This window comes from Canis lupus, chromosome 31 (genome assembly GCF_048164855.1).
Source record: "Canis lupus baileyi chromosome 31, mCanLup2.hap1, whole genome shotgun sequence".
NCBI classification, from domain to species: domain Eukaryota; kingdom Metazoa; phylum Chordata; class Mammalia; order Carnivora; family Canidae; genus Canis; species Canis lupus.
This window is the reverse complement of record NC_132868.1, coordinates 23,543,611-23,563,329: the sequence shown is the minus strand read 5'-3', so window position 1 is coordinate 23,563,329 and position 19,719 is coordinate 23,543,611. Positions and strand designations below refer to the sequence as shown.

The 19,719-nt window shown below is 41.5% G+C and overlaps 1 protein-coding gene across 11 annotated transcripts in view; it reads right to left on the bottom strand.

Annotated features, from left to right (window-relative positions):
* Positions 1–1,557: 1,557 nt before the first annotated feature.
* The window catches only part of TP63 (tumor protein p63), a 219,129-nt gene continuing 200,967 nt past the window's right edge, over positions 1,558–19,719 (bottom strand). For 9 of the 11 annotated variants that reach the window (XM_072807823.1, XM_072807822.1, XM_072807824.1 and 6 more), the window contains 4 exons: positions 11,243–11,400; positions 8,935–9,079; positions 7,528–7,621; positions 1,558–4,213 (listed from right to left, as the gene is read on the bottom strand). In XM_072807823.1, the coding sequence (XP_072663924.1) occupies positions 3,917–4,213; positions 7,528–7,621; positions 8,935–9,079; positions 11,243–11,400 (694 nt within the window). In that variant the 3' untranslated portion in view covers positions 1,558–3,916. Of the gene's footprint in view, positions 4,214–7,527; positions 7,622–8,934; positions 9,080–11,242; positions 11,401–17,454; positions 18,867–19,719 lie in introns of those variants that run through there. The other 2 variants (XM_072807831.1, XM_072807832.1) reach the window with 1 other exon arrangement.

The window sequence follows — 19,719 nt, the reverse complement described above, 5'->3', positions numbered from 1 at the left end:
ATAAAAAAAAACTGGTATATTCACACAGTGAAATATTTTATCAGCACTAAAAAGAAATGAACTATTAAGCCATGAAAACGCATAGAGGAAGCTTAAATGCATGTGAAGAAGTGAAAGAAGTTCATCTGAAAAAACTCCATGCTGTGTGGTTCTACCTATAGAACACTCTGGAAGAGACAAAACCATGGAGATAGTAAGAGGATCGCCAGAGTTTTAGGGTAGGAGGGATGCATAGGCGGAGTACAGGGCAATTTCAGGGCAGTGAAACCACTCTGTGTGATACTATAAGGGTGGGTACATGTCACTGTATATTTGTCCAAACCCATTGAGTGTTCAGCACCAAGAATGAACCCTAATGTCACCCATGGACTTTGGGTGATAATGATGGGTCAATGCAGATTCCTCAATTGTACCGCTCTGGTGGGGGATGCTAATAATGAGGGTGGCTGTGCATGTGTGGAGTCAGAGGCCACATGGGATATCTCTCTGTACTATCCTCTCAATTTTGCTATGAAACAAAAACTACACTAAAAAGTCTTAAAATGTTTTTTTAAAGTTTTTTCTTTGTGCTTCAGAAGACCTTCAAGAGACAGTAAAAGCCAAGAAGTGGCAATCTATATAAATGGCTAGAACTGCTCAAAAAATAAACTGCAATTGAGTTCAAAGTGCCTTAATAGTACAACAAGAATTAACCATTTTCTTTGCATTTTATTTTTCTTTCCCTAGAAACATGGCATCCATCATTTCATTTTGGGGGATCACCTAAATTTTAAGGAATAAGAATTTTGAAACCTTTGGTACCCCTAATTTAAGCTGAACCTGCTTTGCCTATAGGAATGTATACATTCATAATATGATTCTACATCTAAACAGGAAAACAAAAATGGATATTTTTAAGTTGTATATTATATACAATGCTATTCTGTAATATTATTTAATAAATCTAAGGTATTAAACTGTTTTCCTGCCATCTAATGTTATAGCCCATAAAAGAACAACTTTTTCATTTCTTTAGTAAAAATTATTAAACCATTTTGATAGTAGACATTTTATTGGCTGAATGAATGTATATGATTGAAAGGTGATATTAACACTGAGTTTAAAGGGGAACGTGCCCTGAGCCTACCATCTGTAGTGTTGTTTTCACATACAACCAGGTAATCTGCACCCCTCCCCACACTGCTGAGGTCATTGCCATGTGAAGGTCACTAAAAGTACATGATAGGAATATCTGTAGTCTAGTCCCTGTTCCAGAGCAAACTGATTCTGATTCCAATGAAATAAAGTATCACATTTGGGAGTATCTCATGTATCAAATGAGGATAGCTTGCTTCCTAGTCTTTCCTGCCTCATAGACTGGCATTTTCAAAATAAGAAAATAATGATTATTTGGTCTGAGTGAGAAACATCAACATTTGAATCTCTGTAATGTTTCTTTCACTGCCTTTTCCTCTTTCTCAATGATAAAAACAAAACCAAGGAACAGACAGATGGACTGACAGATGCAGATACACACCCACACCCCCACACCCCCCCACACACACACCATCAACACCATTTTCTCAATGCATTTTTATTTATTTTTAAATTTTATTGCATGTCCTGGCAAACATAAATGGCTTATAATTTGCCTCTGGCTCACCAAAAGGCCATTACACAAAATACCAAAAGACAAGCAACAGAAGCTTAAAAAAAAGTATCACATCTATAAGAAAGAAATTTTCAAAACATTAATAAAGCATATAAAACATTTGACATTTGACTTTTGTACAATTATAAAAATAATAAAAAAACACAACCTTTGACATTCAACATCCCACATATTGTATTTTAGGAGAATATCAAGAAAACAAAAGGCAAATGGATTTAATGAAGAAAGTTCTATTCTCCCAGTTTCCAATCACCTCAAACCAAAAACCCATCCACTTGTCAGCAGAGTGCACTGAGCTGAGGCCCTCTGCCTGTAGAATTCTACTAAGCTCACTCTCCACTTGTCTACTCTTCTTTTCCTAGCTACTCCTATACTCAAAGAGCAGAAGTTGCCACCAGGACATGAGGCCAGTAGTTGTGCTTAGCTTTGGCTAGTGCCAAACACATAAGATACAGTACAGGAACTTCTGAGTCCCTAGTGCTACTTGAACAGTGCTGAAATATCTCAGAAGAAGTCCTAGGTTTGTTCAAACCCTCAAGACAGTAGGGGAAGCCATCTGACCCCCCACGTATTGCCAAGGCACAGTTTTCATTCCCCCTCTTAGTAGGTTTTCAAAGTTGCATATTTTTTTCTACAAATTAACAGTGCCCCTTACCATTTAAGCACAATAAAACTTTGAAATCAAGGACTTACTCTCTTTAACATACAAAATAAAAATAATAATAAAAAACAACTTTCCTTCCCCCTATCTTACAGTTTATAGCCTTTTTTTTTTATTTGACATCATAGTCTTACCAAATGGTGTTTCCCTGAAAATATAAAAACAATAATAATAATAAAAAAAAAGTTTCAGCTGTGGTTCTGGAAAACCCACTATCCCAAGAAGAAAATTAAAACTGAAACACAAAGTATGCAATTTCACACACAAAATATATATACACTTTTCAGATGAAACTCATACATTATCCTTTTGAGCAATGTTAGCCCCTTTGCACTTTAAAACAAAAGTGGAAGCTTATGTGCAATCATAGCCCTTTACCAGAATGCACAGAAGGATTTTAGATTTCATTGGTATATGTACAAAATATTTGTTTTAGAGTTTTGGGGGAAAAAAAGCATCTTTCTGAAAGATCTATAGGAATATTGTCACACATTTTCCCAAAGTCTGAAGATAACTCTCCATTTATGTGGTTCAAGCATCACCTCCATTGGAAGGCTTATTCCCTGATCTGTGGGGACATTTTTATGTCTATGACAGTCCAGAAGAGAGATGGACGGGAAACTCGATTCTCACAGTTATTTTCCAACAAAGTCAAACTCTTATTGATCAAAAATGAAAAATGATAGAGTGATCCAACTGATGCCACAGGAAAACTGGTCTAATAATTTTAGAATTTCACTACTCTTGTTTTAAACCTTGAAGAGAGAAAGATAAGCAAGCCTCTACTTGCAGAATGTTATATAATAGGAGGGTTTTCAAAAGAAGCATTTATCAAATAATATTAGCTGTGCTTCAAAAGGTATTTTAATAACCCCAAAGTGAACTACCATCACTAGTAGCAATACCAGTAAAATAAAAAAAAAACGCCAGCATAGAGAACCATATACATATGTATACAGTCTCACCCATAAAATACGCAATGTAAAAACTACTTGATCAACCCAAAAGTTTGATGTGGCTATTGTGTAGCATCAAACGAACAGAAGGGACATTTTTATGAGTCATGTGTGCCATCAAGCTGTAGATACCTATTACATACATGATACCCCGTGAAAGAAAGGGTATAGATAAGCCATCCAAACAAGTACATTAAAAAAAAAAATAAGTTGATAAGTGCAACTCCATTTCCTTTCCTTTAAATTACATTTAAACAATACTCAATGCCCCCACCCAAAAATATATACTGTATATTTATATATTTATATATATAGTCTTAGACTATAAGGGTGAAAATGCTTTATAAAAGTCAATGAGGAATCTTTGCAGCTTAAGGAGACACCCACTGCTCTTTTGCTCACTTCCACCTACACATGACAACTTCAGTCCTGCAAGCAATAGATTTGAAGGCTTAAAGCCAGAACCAGAATCAGATGCCAGGCTGGACATTAGATCAAAGAGAGCCTCTTACTTCTTCCTCCCTTAAGGAGGCAGACTGAGAAGAGGAAGAAGAGGAGCTAGGGAAAATGCTTCGAAGGTCAAGTACTAGCGCCCTGTAGGGAGGCAGACAGATGGGGAGAGGATGGGAAGAGTTCACACCCTGGTGCTCACTCTCCCTCTTCCTTGATGCGCTGTTGCTTGTTGCGACGAGCATCCATGTCAAAGTTGAAGTCGTTCCACTCATCACGGGGTGGGAAGGAGATGGTCTGGCGCAGGGTGAAGCGCACGGCGTCTATAACGCGCTCGCCCCGGGTCTCACTGGAGCCCACGCTGACTGTAGAGGCGCCACTCGGGGTCCGCAGGAGGTGGGGAGGGGAGGAGAAGTCGTGGAGCTGCCTGTGGTCCAGGATGCCCTTCCAGATGGCGTGGCGAAATTGCTCAGGGATTTTTAGGCTTGCCAAATCCTGTGCAATAGGGAAGGGAATCGGGGAGGATTAGGACAAAGGGACAAGCGGACACTGAGTCCACATCATTTTGTCATTCCCAGTGTCAGATCGAATTGACCTGGATTTATTGATTCTACTTTGGAAAATGTAACTGGTTCTCAATAGTCTTTGGCGTTATATATAACTAAGCAAAAGGTACAGCCTTCAGGTGCCATCTCTGTCTGTGGATAACACTCCACTTACTCTCCCCTGGTCTCAGGTTCTTTGCTGGTAAATCAGGGTTAGTAGTTAGATCAGAGGGCAAAAATCCTAAAACGAAAACATAAAATAAGAGTACCTTCTGACTCTTAAATCTACCTGGCTCTGGGGCAACCCTGGTGGCTTAGTGGCACCTTCAGCTTAGGGCATGATCCTGGAGACCTGGGATCGAGTTCCACGTCCGGCTCCCTGCATGGAGCCTGCTTCTCCCTCTGCCTGGGTCTCTGCCTCTCTCTCTCTCTCTCTCCCTCTCTCTCTCTGTCTCTCATGAATAAATAAATAAAATGTTTAAAAAAATCTACCTGGCTCTAATCACTAGAAGGGATGTTAACGGATCATTGCCACCACTCAATGAGTAGATGAGAATGAAAGATTTCTAACAGGGAGCAGCTCGGGTGGCTCAGCAGTTTAGTGCCGCCTTCAGCCCAGGGCGTGATCCTGGAGACCCGGGATCGAGTCCCACATTGGGGTCCCTGCATGCAGCCTGCTTCTCCCTCTGCCTGTGTCTCTGCCTCTCTCCCTCCCCCACCCCCCATGTCTCTCATGAATAAATAAAATCTTTAAAAAATGGATCTCTAACAGGTAATGAACACTTTCTAAATGCCAGGCACTTAACTAATTATTTGACATTCATGATCTCATTTAACGCTCAGATTAGTGGCAGATACCCTTGCACCTGTTTTATAGATCCAAAAGCTGAAGGTCAGAGCGGTCGACCAAGTCTAAAGTTACACGATTAAAGTAAACAATTTGGGGATTCAGGACAGCCTCTGAGCCTACCACTGCCCTAACGGCCAGAAGGCCGCTTGGTGTTTGTATAAATCAGAGCATCCAAATGCAGGTATGTGTCCACATTCTAGGAATGGGAGTAGAAGGCATTACAAATATGCTTGATCTTAACTAACTTGGTGACATTGGTCACATTTATCTGCTTTCTCTTCATGAACTTGCTTGGGCAATGGCTCACGTCTTTTATGAAGCAGCATGGTGGGCAGAAAGAACACTGTGCTTGCAGGAAGAAAACCTTGACAGAGGTCCTAATTCTATCACTGACTGGCTCAGACTTTCTTCCTGTCATTTTTCCCTTCTGGCTTCAGTTTCTTCCTTGGTAAAAGGGAATTTCTTCTATGGTCAACGCATATTATGGGCTTGGATGTAAATACGGATGTGAAAGTATTTTGCATATTATAAAGCACATGATCAAAAGCTTAACCACTTGCATTACTATATTAAATTGTTATTAACCCATCCCAGCATCCTAGAGGGGATACTCATGAAAACTCCCCAATTTAACCACATTCTTTTTTTCCAGGAAGGGATGCCAAATAACTCAGACAGGTGTTGAGAGACAAGCTGGAAAAGAGGTTTCTATTTCCAGTAATGAGAGGGAAGAAGCTGAGGCAAGGATGCAGAAATAAGACAGCCTCCCAGTTATTTCCCAGTTTGGATGTCCGTAGTTTGGGTCCTCCGATTTCCATGCTAGGAGAAGAATACACTATAAAGAAGGCAATCCCCACATAGATAAGGAAGCATAACTATGCTTCTGAAACTCTCAATAAGTCCAGAACTCTGTAAACTGCCCTTCATCTAGCTGCATGATTCTCTGGATAGATCTGAACTTATAACTGACAGGTGAGGAAGCTGTGGCCCAGACCCTGGCACAAGACCTAGCCAACACCAGCAGAGGGGGACTTATGGAGGACATCTCCAGATCCTAATAGCCAAGGGAGCATCCTGACATACCCCCAGTGGGGACAGTCAGCAAATGGAAGGCATAATTCTAAAAATATAGGGAAGGGATAAATTCCCTGTTCTATCATGTAGGACTGTCAAGCACAGGGCAACTCTGTTCTATTCAATGGATGGAAATTATTGTAAACTGAAACCTCCTGAAACTTACTCTTAAGGTTTTCTCTATAGTTTTCACTTATAATTTATTCCATCAGGAGCAGCAGCCAGGGTGATTTTGGGGGCGGGGGGAGGAGGGCATAGGGGCAGTATGGCATATACTTGTCATCATGGGGCTGGGGCATTCTCATGCTGCAGGGGCATCTCTAGCATCGGTGCTCAAGGAGGGGAAAGAAGAGATCCCAACTAGAGAAGCAGCAGCAGAGGCAGACAGTATCTTCTTCCACCAGTCCAAAGGGCCCTCTGGAAGCTGGAAAAGAGGATAGTAAACCCCAAAGAGAGCAGCATGAAGAGCAGCCTGGAAGGAAAATCAGATTGCTATAAACCAGAACAATACAAGCTCCCATGTGAGCAGTTCAAGAAGCGGTGAAGGAAGGAAGAAAAAGTTCCCTTCTCTCCAGCTTGCTCCAAAAGACCAAGCACATCAAAGCCAGAGGGAGTGATACTGAGCCCAATTTGATAAACTGAGGCTGAGTCAGGCAAAAGGATAACCCCAAGGTCTCATTATTACTAAAAAGCATGGATGGGACTTGAACCACGACCAGTGATCTTGCTCAATGGTCAGGGATGACTTGGCCCTCTTCTGATAGAATTGAAAATAAATGAACACATGGTTCTGAGAGGAATAGCTGAATCCTCCTTAAGGTCTGACTTTAAAGAAAGGTAGAAGAAGCCAGTTAATAGAGTTAAAGACCAGAAGCTTCCACTTCAGGGCTCTATTCCGGTTCTGTCCTCAACTCATCATGTGAATAATTCTGCTGTGGTCTCTCCATGTTTTAAAGTGAGAATACTATCACTTGCTTCCTTCTAGTCTCACACAGATTAATGAGAACCATCTAAAAAGTTCTCTGAGTTCTTCAGAGGTTATAAATTTCATGGAGGCGGGAACTGGATTTCCTCTTTCCCACTCTGAATAGAGCATTCATGCAACAGACAAGTGTTGGCTGACCTGCCGAGCAGAGGGACTGGTTGCTATGCTCCTCATGTATGTAGGTTGAGGCCTGGGAATCTTTCTAATCTGGTCATGGTTTCCACCAAAATTGAAGATTGAGGGTATGATTAAAAACAAATGTTAAAACCAGGGGGAACTGAACTACTGGGTGGATGTCACCAGAGGGAGAAAAGGAAGAAATAAAACTCAAGAGAAAAGTCTAACAATTACTTACATCCATGGAGTAATGCTCAATCTGATAGATGGTGGTCAGCCCCTGGGTCGTGAAATAGTCCAGACATGATGAACAGCCCAACCTCGCTAAGAAACTGCAGAGGGAGGAGGGAAGAGGAAGGAGGAAACAGAAAAAGAAAGTTCACCCCAACTGCATTGGCGAGATAAAGGAAAAACCCAACATTTTGCCCTGGGATGCCCTACAGGAGAGACTAGGGGCAGATGAGATAAATCTTATGTGGGCCTTGGATTGGAGGTTTGGGGATGGTTAGTGGCTTGAACTTGAGGTCTATAGATATCAAAATCAACTACAAGGATTCGTGCAGAGCAGCGATTTCCAAATAAATAGTGATTGGTGGAATTTTAGGGGTTTAAACGGGTAAGTGCCTTAGGAGCCATTGCAGGGGGTGAAAGGAAGGAGTCCAGTGGTCAGGTTCCCAGCGCTCTTGCCTCCTGCCTCTTCACTTCCAAAAGAGCACCTGTACTTGAATTGCTTTGCATTGGGGGTTCCTGAGAATGGTCCACATGGCTAAGAAACACTGGAGGCCACTATGGTATGAAGTCGTTAGTGCTTTCTGATTTAGGTCCTACGCAGAATCCAGACCCCTCCTTTTAGGAGCTGGCACCATCACAGAGCCCCAGGCTGGGCGGCACAAGCCATGCGCTTTGCCATCTCTCTGACTGATGCTGCCGTGTACGGCGCATCAGTCACACGGGGATCAACACACATTGTTCCAGCAGCCCAATGAAAGGATCATTCTGCACACGAAGCAGGGGCAGGCGATGCACACTAGGCGTGAGATGTGGCACCCGCTCTTGCCTCTGTGGGAAAAGATCTCCCAGGCTTCCTGTATTTCTTTCTTCTGGCTGTGTGAACCCCCCTGCCTGGAGCGTGCCTACTTGGCCTATGGCAAAGCAGCAGCGGCCATCAGGTTCTTGAAAGTCCCCGTGGTTTTTGCAAACACTAGAACTTGTTTATGCACATCCCCTTCCCATGTCACGAGGCCACGGTGGCTGAGAGCTATGAGTCCTGGAGAACGGGAAAGGGAGCAAGATAGCAAGTTTACTGCCCTTCTGGGAACCCCAGCCCTGAGCACCAATTTGAAGGCCATACTGACCATGTAACACTCTGAGGGAGGAGGACGGGGTAAGTGAAGATGGGGGAAACAGGCATGAAAAATGATATGCCTATCAACTCGCATTTTCACTTTTTTTCCCATGAGGATCACAGTGTTTTCCTCAAACACCGCTGACCGCTCCACAGATCAGAGGTAGCAGTGCTGAACTTCCACCATGGGAAGGGCTGTTTTCTTTTCTCCCAACTGCATCATGAGCTCTGACAGTGTCCACCCTCCGCCACCCAGAGTTGCTTAGGCCAGGCCCCCAAGGGCACATGTCGTGGACTCACCTGACAAGGCTGCAATCTGTGGGGTACGGAGGTGGGGGAGTGCAGTGGGAGGTGGATGGCATGGAGAGTGGGGGAGGGAGGGCCTGGGTGGGGCTGAGTCCATTCATGTCTCCAGCCATTGGCATGTGGGTGCCCATCATAGGAACTGAACAGAAGCAGGAGGAACAGAGAGGGTTACTGCCGTCATCAGCACCAGCTTCCCAGTGGTCCATCTTGCCTGGTTTAACGTTACCAAGGGCCTCATTCACCAGCCTTCCTGTTCCGCCTTCTCTCTCATTGCACCCCGTCACTCACCCTACCTCTCATCCAACAGAACAGTCACCAAACTCCAGACTAATTCCACACTTTGCGACCTTTGCATGTTCTCTTGGGACAATCTCCCCCTGCTTCTCTCCCTGCTTCTATTGCTCTAACTGCTCATTACTCCTGATGTTAACATATTCCTCTTTGCATTTGCCTTCATGGGCTATATCTCTGTCTCTCTCATTGGGCTAATTCCTCAAGCACGGAGATTAAACCTTGTACACTTCTCCGATCCCCACAAACTCTAGCACAGTGCCTGGCACAGATCATATGCTCGGTAAACTGAGGTGCAGTGAACGCACGTGGAGATCTGTGAATGAGAGAGTGACATCTAGAATATTTGTCTGGGGACAGGAGGATTTTTTGCAATATTCAAGAACCATAGGCCTAATAAGGAGGGATGAAATGAAAGATTCCAGCTCTTTCTTATGGCCCATTTCTGAATTGTAGTCAGGGACACAGCAACATGGATTGATTTTTTACTAAACTACGAACTGGAAACATTTACCTATCGAGAAGAAAAGCTTACTACTGATAATATTTACAAAACAAATTTTGTCTTTGGGTCAACAAAAGAGCAAAGGTACATATCTACAAAAAGGTTAATGCAATTTGCTTTTATTTTAGCAAATACTCATATGCCAAAGAGGAAAGGCCTCTGCCACTAATAGGCCAGCCTGTTGGGAGCATGGGATTATCGCATCTCATCAGTTTTCCCTCTGACTTTGCTGGAGGATATCAAAGACAAATTGTGAAGTGTCAATGAGGAGAAGCAGGCAAACTGTAAGTTACACAAATGTGAAGGAACAAGAGGACTCTAAGATGTCACAAGGAAGAAAATAAAGTAAAAACACACATGGTGCTTTTTCCTTTTACTATCAAAGCAACAGGCCTGTCAAAGGGTGAGGATTTGAGCCTTAGGATGCATTGATCACTAGTCAGAGAGCAGTCTGGCTCTCAAGTCTTTGTTGCCAGACCAGGCAACTGTACCGCATACACTCTATCTCATGTGAATCTGAATGTTTGCCATCAGACCATAGTGTCACAATCCTGCTTCCCTAACTTCTTAAAACAAAAACAAGACCCCTTAGTCTCTTCGAGACAATACTGAAATGCACGTTAAAAGGCTTGATCAGAATAATCAAGGATTTCAAAGGACAAGACCGAGGCCTTGTTTTCTGAGGGCAGTGCTTGGGTTCTGCATCCCTGAGGGTTTTCGACATCCTCCTGCACTTTTACCTCCTTTTGTCTTTCTCTAGTTTGGGCAGCCACTCTGCTAGATTTTGTTCCAGCAGATAAGCTAATTCTATTTACAGCAAAGCTATACAGCAATCGTCATCCATCTGGAGGCCCGATTCTCACAGTAGCCTCTTATGCTTAGTTGATGCGAGGAATCTGCGCGTGAATAAGTGAAAGGGGGACGCCCTTCTCTAGGCCAGCTCCTAACTGACTGTATGCGGGCGGAGCAGACAAGCTGAGAAGGCCAAGATCACAGGGACACAGAACCGTAAGATGTTCAACGTGCAGCGCGGTAATCTTGTGAAGGGAAACGGAGCAGGAGAGCACAGAGGGGACCTGCCCACTGCCCACTGCCCACCATCGCACAGCTCATACTGCCACGGAGTCCAGACTGCCGTCTATGGCTCTGGACTCTGAGGCCTACCACACCATGCAGCCTCCCACCTGCTGGGTATACCCCCTTTTTGCTTTCTCAAAGGAGGGAGCCGGTGGGCCCCTGTCCAGGTTGACAGAAAGTGGACCGTGGCTGTCACACGGATCCTCTTCCCTCCTCTACCTCTACCTCTGTGCTTTGTCACGAATTGCACACTTCAAAAGTAACAGAATGTTCCTCGTGAGAAACTCACGCCCCTTGGCTGTGATCTGCTCTGTCCCACTGCGCCCCTCCTGGGCCCAGGAGCAAGCCTGTCCCCCAACCCGGAGCAGGGTCTTCCCCGGCGCCAGCCCCCAGGACCCCCAAGGAGCAGCAAAAGGGAGGCGCTCTTACTGTTGGCTCCCATGCCGTCGGGGATGGTGGTGGGAGTGAGCGCGTTGCGCTGCTGCGGGTTGATCAGCTGGCTCACGGACGGCAGCTTGTTCATGCTGTTCATTTTGTTCAGAGGTGGGGAGCTGTTGCCGTACGTAGACTGAGACTGCATCGAGGTCCTAGGAACACAGACACGGGAAGGATGGTGAGCGTGTGACACTGATGAGGTGGGACTGGTCAGACTCCACAGGCCTCAGATGAAGCTGGGCCTTGAACTCTATACGCTTGCAAAAATACTCCTCAGAGCCCTACCACAAGAAGTTATTTGTGTCTCCACCTGAGAACGTATTTATTTTTTCTTTTTAATGAGGAAGGGATTGCAAGGCTATCATCAAATCATATTTTTTTTTTTTCCTGCATGTATGGAGTACAAAGTTGAATGTTTTCCTAAAGAATCTCTGTTTTTTTTTTTTTTTTTGGAGGGGGGGGTGTAATTGCATCTTGTTTCTGCCTCTCTATTTTTTTTCCTCCATCCCTTTCTCCTCTCTTGCCCTGCAAGTCAAACAAGCTTGAAAATCAATAAGGGAAAAGAACTTGGTGAAGACCCACAGGCTTATGAAAGACATGCAGATGCCAATTTCAAACTGCAGCTGAGGCCCTTTCATTTGCAGCCTCCTGGGCCATTTGGAAGAGGCAAAAAATAAGGGCAAAGCCAATCACACGAGGAATTTTGGCAGCACAACCAGCTGTCACACGGAGGGCCCCATTGCAGAAACGTGCTTTCTCAGCTTAGATGTTCACAGGCCACGAGAGAACCCACGGGGAGGCCAACAGCCTCTCCACACAGGAGAAGCCTGGAGCCCAGACAACTATTCTATTGACTTTTGACAAGTCTCCTGGGAGACAAAGGGAAAAAAAAAAATCTGTTCAGCATAACTTCAATTTGGAAATTTACTGGGATTGGTTGGTCATATGATGCATTATATTACATACAATATTCCCTACTCAACTTCTATCCCTCACTTTTCCTCTGATTGTAGAACCAGTAATTTCTACTATAATCATAGTAGGAGAGAGCATTAGAAAATCAAAGTTTAAGACTCTCTCTAGCAGATATTAGAAACCATTGTTCCCTGGGTGGGCCACGAAACATCTTTGCATTTGTTTTCTCACAGGAAAGCCATATGAACTAAATACATATAGAGCTGGATGTTAGAGGTAGAAAAGCTGGTAGGAAACAGTCCCATCTGTGAGATGTTCATAGACTAGTGGGTACATGGGGATAACAATCCAACCTACCTTGTAGGGTATCGAGAGAACTGGAAAGGAGAAGATGAAGAACTTTATAGACTATATGGAATTTGTAGTGAATAATTGCTGTGACCACAGAATGAAGACTGGGCTTGAGCCTGTTTCTAACTCATGGTGAGAAACATTCCCCCCTTTTACAATCGTCCAATAAAATGCATTATTTTCTGTATCTTTCCTCTCTGCAGCCATATTTGTAGTAGTGGACAGAGGAAAAATAAAGTTTTCTGAGTTTTATTACAGATCTATAAAATACAAAATTTTGAGGGCTGTTTAAATGGACCCAGGTTCCAGACAAACATAATATAGTAATGTCTGAAAGAATAATAAAAGGTGGCTCTAGCATTTGAAGGCTACAATAGGACTACACTTGGGCTTTGAAGCTGCCGCTCTGCATTCTCCATAATTACACAAAACAGGGAAGGCTCCATTCCTTATCACTGGAGAGCCACAGCTAGAGGAATTCAAACAATATGCTGCGTACACATTTGCATAAATAAGTATGACAGTTGATGTACAATTAACAATTCAGCTGCATTTTACAATTACTGATTTTAAGGTAGGAGGGCATTGATTTTTCTCTTTAGACTTTTTTTAAGAACTCACAAAATTATAGGTCCATATCATATAAACAGGTGTTTATATAGTAAGTCCTCCCAGTTCAAGACACTTCAGATTACTAAGTTCTCCTTTATCCATTTTCTGAGTGATTGCCACATCCCTATGGAGGAGAACATAGTGTGGCGGGCAGAGATGAACAGCAATTATTACGTCTGTTTTACATAGGTGTAAAACATAAGGTCCTAAAAACAAATGTACATAAATCCATACTAGTAAATGATGAGTTGAAAGGTCTCTTGGCTCCTAGTCCAAGACTTTCTTTCTTTTATTCTATGGCAACTTCCCAGAAATAAGACAGTAGTGTGCAGTGAGTTACAGAATCGAGACATGGGACACCTGGGTGGTTCAGCGGTTGAGCGTCTGCCTTTGGCTCAGGGCATGATCCTGTATTCCTGGGATCAAGTCCCGCATCAGGCTCCTTGCATGGAGCCTGCTTCTCCTCCCTCTCTGCCTGTGTCTCTGCCTCTCTTTCTGTGTCTCTCGTGAATAAATAAATAATTTTTTTTAACAAATGGGTGAAGTGGTAAGAGGAATGTAGATGACCAATGTATAGTTGGGGCAAGGGCTATAGCGAAGGCAGTCTCCCCAACTATCATCGAATCCACTCCATCCCTGCATGGAAGCCTTGCATTAAGAGTCAGCACTTTGGATATACTGAGGAACATTTGTAAATCCAAATGGTCTTAGAGAAGTACGGAAAAGCACGGGATAAGGCAGCCAAGAGTTGCTTTGCCAGGTACTTCTTCTCTTTGCCCACAACAAAGTACCTAAGATGCCAGGGTATTCAGACACCAGAGACAGGTTGGTCTTCTATAACCTAAAGGGACCTCTTTCTCTCTCATTCCCCAAAATCAGTCAAATGCAATCAAGAGCTAATGGAAGCACTGCTTGAACCACTGATGTCCATCATTAGGAAAATAAAAATATGTTTGAAAGCTTTGCATTTTCCCGGACTCTTTATTATAATACATTCCTTCTTCCAAATCATTTTTAATATTTTTTAAGGTTTTATTTATTCATTCATGAGAGACATAGAGTGAGAGAAAGAGGCAGAGACACAGGTAGAGGGAGAAGCAGGCTCCATGCAGGGAGCCCGACATGGGACTCAATCTTAGGTCTCCAGGATCCCACCCTGGGCTGAAGGCGGCACCAAACCGCTGAGCCACTGGGGCTGCCCTCCTTCTTCCAAATCCTAAACATCCCTTCTCTGTTTTGTTTTTGTGGGTCTTTATTTTTTACCATTTTATTAGGTCACTATTATGAGCAGCTTTAACTAGTTTAGGAAGTTAGCTCAAAAACCACAGATGAACAAAGAAGGAACATGAATTCTGGAGTCAACCAAAACATCCAGGTTTAGATGTTTAGGTTCTAACTTACACAAATTAATTGATCTGGCATAAAATAATTGACTTCGGATGTTATGTACAGTCTCTGGAGTCTCATTTCCTTAATCTGTAGATCAGATATTATACTTATTCTAGAAAAGGTGCTATGAAGACTAGCATGAAATAATATGGAAATGATACAGAAACAACTGAAGTGTCCACTGAAATGTGAATGGATAAAGATGTGATGTATGTATAGATAACTCTATCTATTTATCTATATAATAGAATATTACTCAGCCATAAAAAGAATGAGATCTTGCCATTTGTGACAAAATGAATGGACCTAGAGGGTATTATGTAGGGTGAAATAGGTCAGATAGAAAAAAAAAATATTGCATGATTTTACCTATATGTGGAACCTAAAAGTAAAATTAATGAACAAATGAAACAAAACAAAAATAAGTCCATAAATACAGAGAACCACCTGGTGGCTGTCAGAGGGGAGGAAGGTTGAAGGGATGAGCTAAGTAGGTGAAGGAGATTAAAAGTTACAAGCTTCCAGTTATAAAATAAATGTCTCAGGGATGTAAAGTACAGCATAGGGAATAGAGTCAATAATACAGTAATAACTCTGTATGGTGACAGATGGTGACCACACTTAACACGGTGAGCATTCTGTAGTGTATATAAATGTCAAATCACTGTATTGTACACCTGGAATAATATAATATTGTATGTGAACTATACTTCAATTTAAAAAATAATGGATTTGTAAAAATAATTTAAAAATAAAAACTTAAATGATATTTCATTCTTTATGGAAAAAAATGATTAAATTAGATTACGTAAGAGCCCTGGACGTTGTCGTATAATTTATAGATGCTCAAGAAACAATGGTTCATTTAACTTTTACCCTGCAGGATCAAATGTTTCATACTCTAGTGTTTGGTCAAGGGGATGAGAGGCATCAGTTAAACAATTAACAGAAGGAAGTGGCAAGGATTCTCACTTGAACAAATCCAGGATTTAGGTTGAGTGGATGAAAGGGGACAAGAGAGTGCAAACAAGTAAAAAATTCTGAATGCCTCTCATTTAATGTGGAAGAGAGGGTTAAAGACACAGGGAGCATGGTCAGGCCAGTCTGTTTATTATTCAGCTTGCAATGTCTGAAATACAAAGAGCATTCTGATAAGCTCTATGTACCACAGAAAAAGGAGCGAAGCTGAATAAATCTGTGACCAATTTAAAGGCCTTGAAAAACCACCTTTTTTCCCTCTTTACACATATAATGTTATGTTATAGTTCTTGAATGTACAATCCTAAAGATTACTGGGGAATTTGAAGAGAAGGAAAAAGTGTTCAAGGACAACAGGACCTGTAGCACTATGAGTTTTTTACCCACTATTCCCCAACACACACACACACCCCAAAACTGAAAAAAGTGAGAATATAACTATCCTCAGAAAAACAACCAGGTGTCAGTTCAGACTGTTTTCTCTAGAGGAGTACTAGATTTTTCCAGGAATCCAACATAACAGAAATATAGAAAGGTATACTTCATGTATTTCTAGTTTTGAAGAGAAATCCTGAAAAAGTCAAGTCCCAATTCTTAATTCTAATGACTCAGTCTTCTGTGTAGATTGCTTAGAATAAAATTCAGTATCTCAGAGCTATAAGTGACATTTAGATCATCCAGGATTAAAAAATAGTTTTCCTGAATCCAAGCCTAGTGACTATTTATGTGACAGAGAGTCCAAATGCTTGAAAAGACACAAATTCAAAGTCATCTTCTCTGACTTGCTGATGATACCTATAATTCAAGAAAAGGATTCTTCTTCTTTTATTTTATTTTTTCCTTAAGTCTCCCATTGCTAGTTAAAAAGTAACTCTTTAGTAGAACTGGTGATACCCCAGGGTAAATCTATCTCAGTAAACTATTTCTGGAGTGCAGAATCTGAGGAGCTAAAGTGATACTGTAGATAAAGCAAAACACCTATATGAGAAAGGTCAAAAAAAGGGAAGCCGTGTAACTTCAGAAAAGGTGGTGTTCCTCCTCAAAATTTTGTCCACTACTGTCCTGCCTGTAACCTTACTCTCTAGCTGGGTAATCTTGCTTTTTAAATAAAAAGGCATCATTGATTCTCTAGATAGATCAACTATAATTATAAAATATTTTCCATTAGTTCAAATATATTAATTTATATGTCACTATTAAAAACTTACATAAAAATGGGGTGAAAGAAAAAAACTTGTGACAGAAAAGGCAAATGTTAAAAAAACTAAACATATTCACTAACCCTTTTAGGGATTTGTGAACCCCTTGAAAGACGATTAGAAAGTTGTTACCCTTATTGAAAATACCTTGCCAATATAACAAGCTTATCTGATTTTACTAATATGCTTTTATCTCAAATATAAAAATATTTTTATTAAGTATTTTTAAAGCTATTACATTAATTATTTTTATTCAGAAACAATGGTTTTTGAAGCATTTAAAAACAGTTACTCAAAGATCAGAACATAGTGTAATTTTTTAAAAAATGGACAATTGGTTCCATTACATATTTCTGGATGAATATTTGCTAATGCCTACATCACAGAAGCCAAATAATTTAGTAAACCTGGATTTGATTTAAGTTTGGCAACCTAAGTTATAGCTTGAGACTTGTTCAGAGACGTGGACAAATGATACCATAGTGCCTGACTCCTTATGATGAAATCAAACACCCATGGGGCTAAAATATATTTCAAGTTGGTGTAGGCACTGAAATGTATTTTTAGGACTGATGACCTTAATTCAGAGCATCTTAAGTAAAAACACCAAATACTGACAGAAGTGGAGACAGAACCAGTGACTATTCATTATTCTTGTTCTTTAGACTTCCACGTGGTACAGCAAGCACTCAAATGTAAATATTCTAGTATTTAAGGAATTAAAAAAAAAAGGAAGAGAGACAGAAAAGAAAAACTGCAAGATGAACCAAGATGCAAAAGTTTATTGAAAATTAAAATCACACATCCATAAAGCAACAGCCTCAAAAACAAGAAATCATTGCTGTGATAACACAGAATAAAGGGCCGGTGATCTGGTGTGGGGAGACATAGGGGAAGATTTTTAAAGTCTTCATACAATGACTTTTAAATACATTTTTAAAATGGAAAGAAATAGATTCTCTAAACTCTTTGAGGAAAAAAAAAATCAGCTACTCTTTCCATCTTTAAGTTTCAGACCAGCAGTGTTGATTTTAACGTGTCTGCTTGGAAACCACTTAAATCAAATGTAAGTGTCGTGGACAAAGGAGTGTGAACAGTGCCAGCAATATAGCTAGTTATATGTAAGGACTGAGATATAGGGGCCCCAATAAACAAATTAGTCATAGATTTGGTGGAAAGGACTTTGAACTCCATTTTGGCCATTGAAAAATGGTCTATAACTGCCTGGAACAATATTACAGGGGTGGTTTTACCCTTCTATTAAAATGACAAAATAGGTTTATCTGCCTTGGGGTCTAGACAACAGCTTTGGGGGTAGGGCTCCAGGGTTTCTGTAAGCAAGGAAGACCATCATATCAGATGCCAACAAGGTGGCAGTGGTAGGATCTGACACAGTGTTCATGAACTTTCTATCTACATATGAGGGGAGGAGACTGATAATGCAAATTCTCAAAAAGAAGAAAAGAACCATCTCCCCACATTGGCTACTTACAGTAATTATCGTCTCTCTGCCCAGCAGTATACTTGACACCTTAGTGTGTTACTATTTGCAATATTATTGCATGACCAGCATTAAAATGGCCTGAGGCTCTTAATCGCCTACAATTTTCTTATGCACAGACAATAACAACTTTTTTTTCCTTTTCTTAAAAAGACATTTTAAGTTTGAGACCTGCTCAAAAAGCTTCTTTATGAGTTTTAGAAACACAACAGAAAGTAACAGAAAAGGGTTCCACTAACCATCGTAATGCCCCTCTTTCCAACCTGAGCCCCTCCCTTCTAAGAAAAAACACAAAAGCTCACGGACAAACACAGGGGTTCCTGACTGCCCAGTGCTAGATCTAAGGATGCAGAATCTGCAGAAAATGTCCTTTCTTGTAAGTTTTGAGTCCCTTCAAAAGATTTTCTTACTAGTGGCTGTGTGCCTTCAAGCAGTGGGGTCTCTGAGCCAAAGTGTCTTCAAGTCCTGCTTACGAGGGCTCGACACACACGCACACGCGCGCACACATACGTACATGGGAACATAAGAAACACACACTCAAAATACAGATACGGGGCTCTACGGGTACACTGATCGGTTTGGAGGGCTGGAATGTCTAAAGAAGACGTCAGACTGTTTCGGGGTTTCTCTCCGGGACTCCAGAAGCTCATTCCTGAAGCAGGCTGAAAGGAGACTGCAGAGAGGAACCAGAGAAAAAGGAGAGGTGAAGGCTTTGGACTTCATATATCCACATCAACTGAATACAGAAACGCCCTCCTACCTTCATGATCACAGAAAGACAGAAGAGAATGCCTAGAAAGCTGTTTCTGCTTCTTCCTCATCATCCTCCTTTAAAATTTCTCAGAGAGGACTTCTCAAGATTTTTATGAAATGAGAGAAGGCAGTGGTAGTTAACCAGAAAATCAGAATCACCTGTGTAACTTTGAAAAAATCCTAGATCCCTCAGAGACCAGGCTGGGGCCCAAGCAGATATAGTTTTAACCAGTTCCACAAGTGATTCAGTTGAGGACTGCTGTGTCAGGGTAGGTCATGGTACTTAGTAAAGTGTTTGGCACATTGGACTCAATGAATTGAAAAATAATGCAGAGACAAGAATTAATTTTAATCTTTGGGAAAATGTCATCGGCCCAATTATGACACCTCATTATTGTTCCTGTCTAGCCTAACTATGAAGCATGAAGAAATATGATCTTATCAATCTGGGGGCTGCATCATCACCCACTTGTAAAGAACCTTTAATGAGCATTTTGTATGTGCCCAGAATGAGATGGATAAATACCTTAATCCTTTCAGTCACAAACTTGGCCTACAAATGCACATATCAAACTCATGAAAGCAACTTTTACATAATTAAGAAATCAATTATGCCACAAGGATGCCAGGAACAAATCCTTTTATTTTGCTAAAGATTGCACAACCCCATGATCTGTTTGGGAATTATTTCCCAGATGGCTTTTGAGTCACATTTGGTTATTCCTTGCAAAGGAACAAAGCCATTTTTACCTGCTTAGGGCTGGAATTCAGTC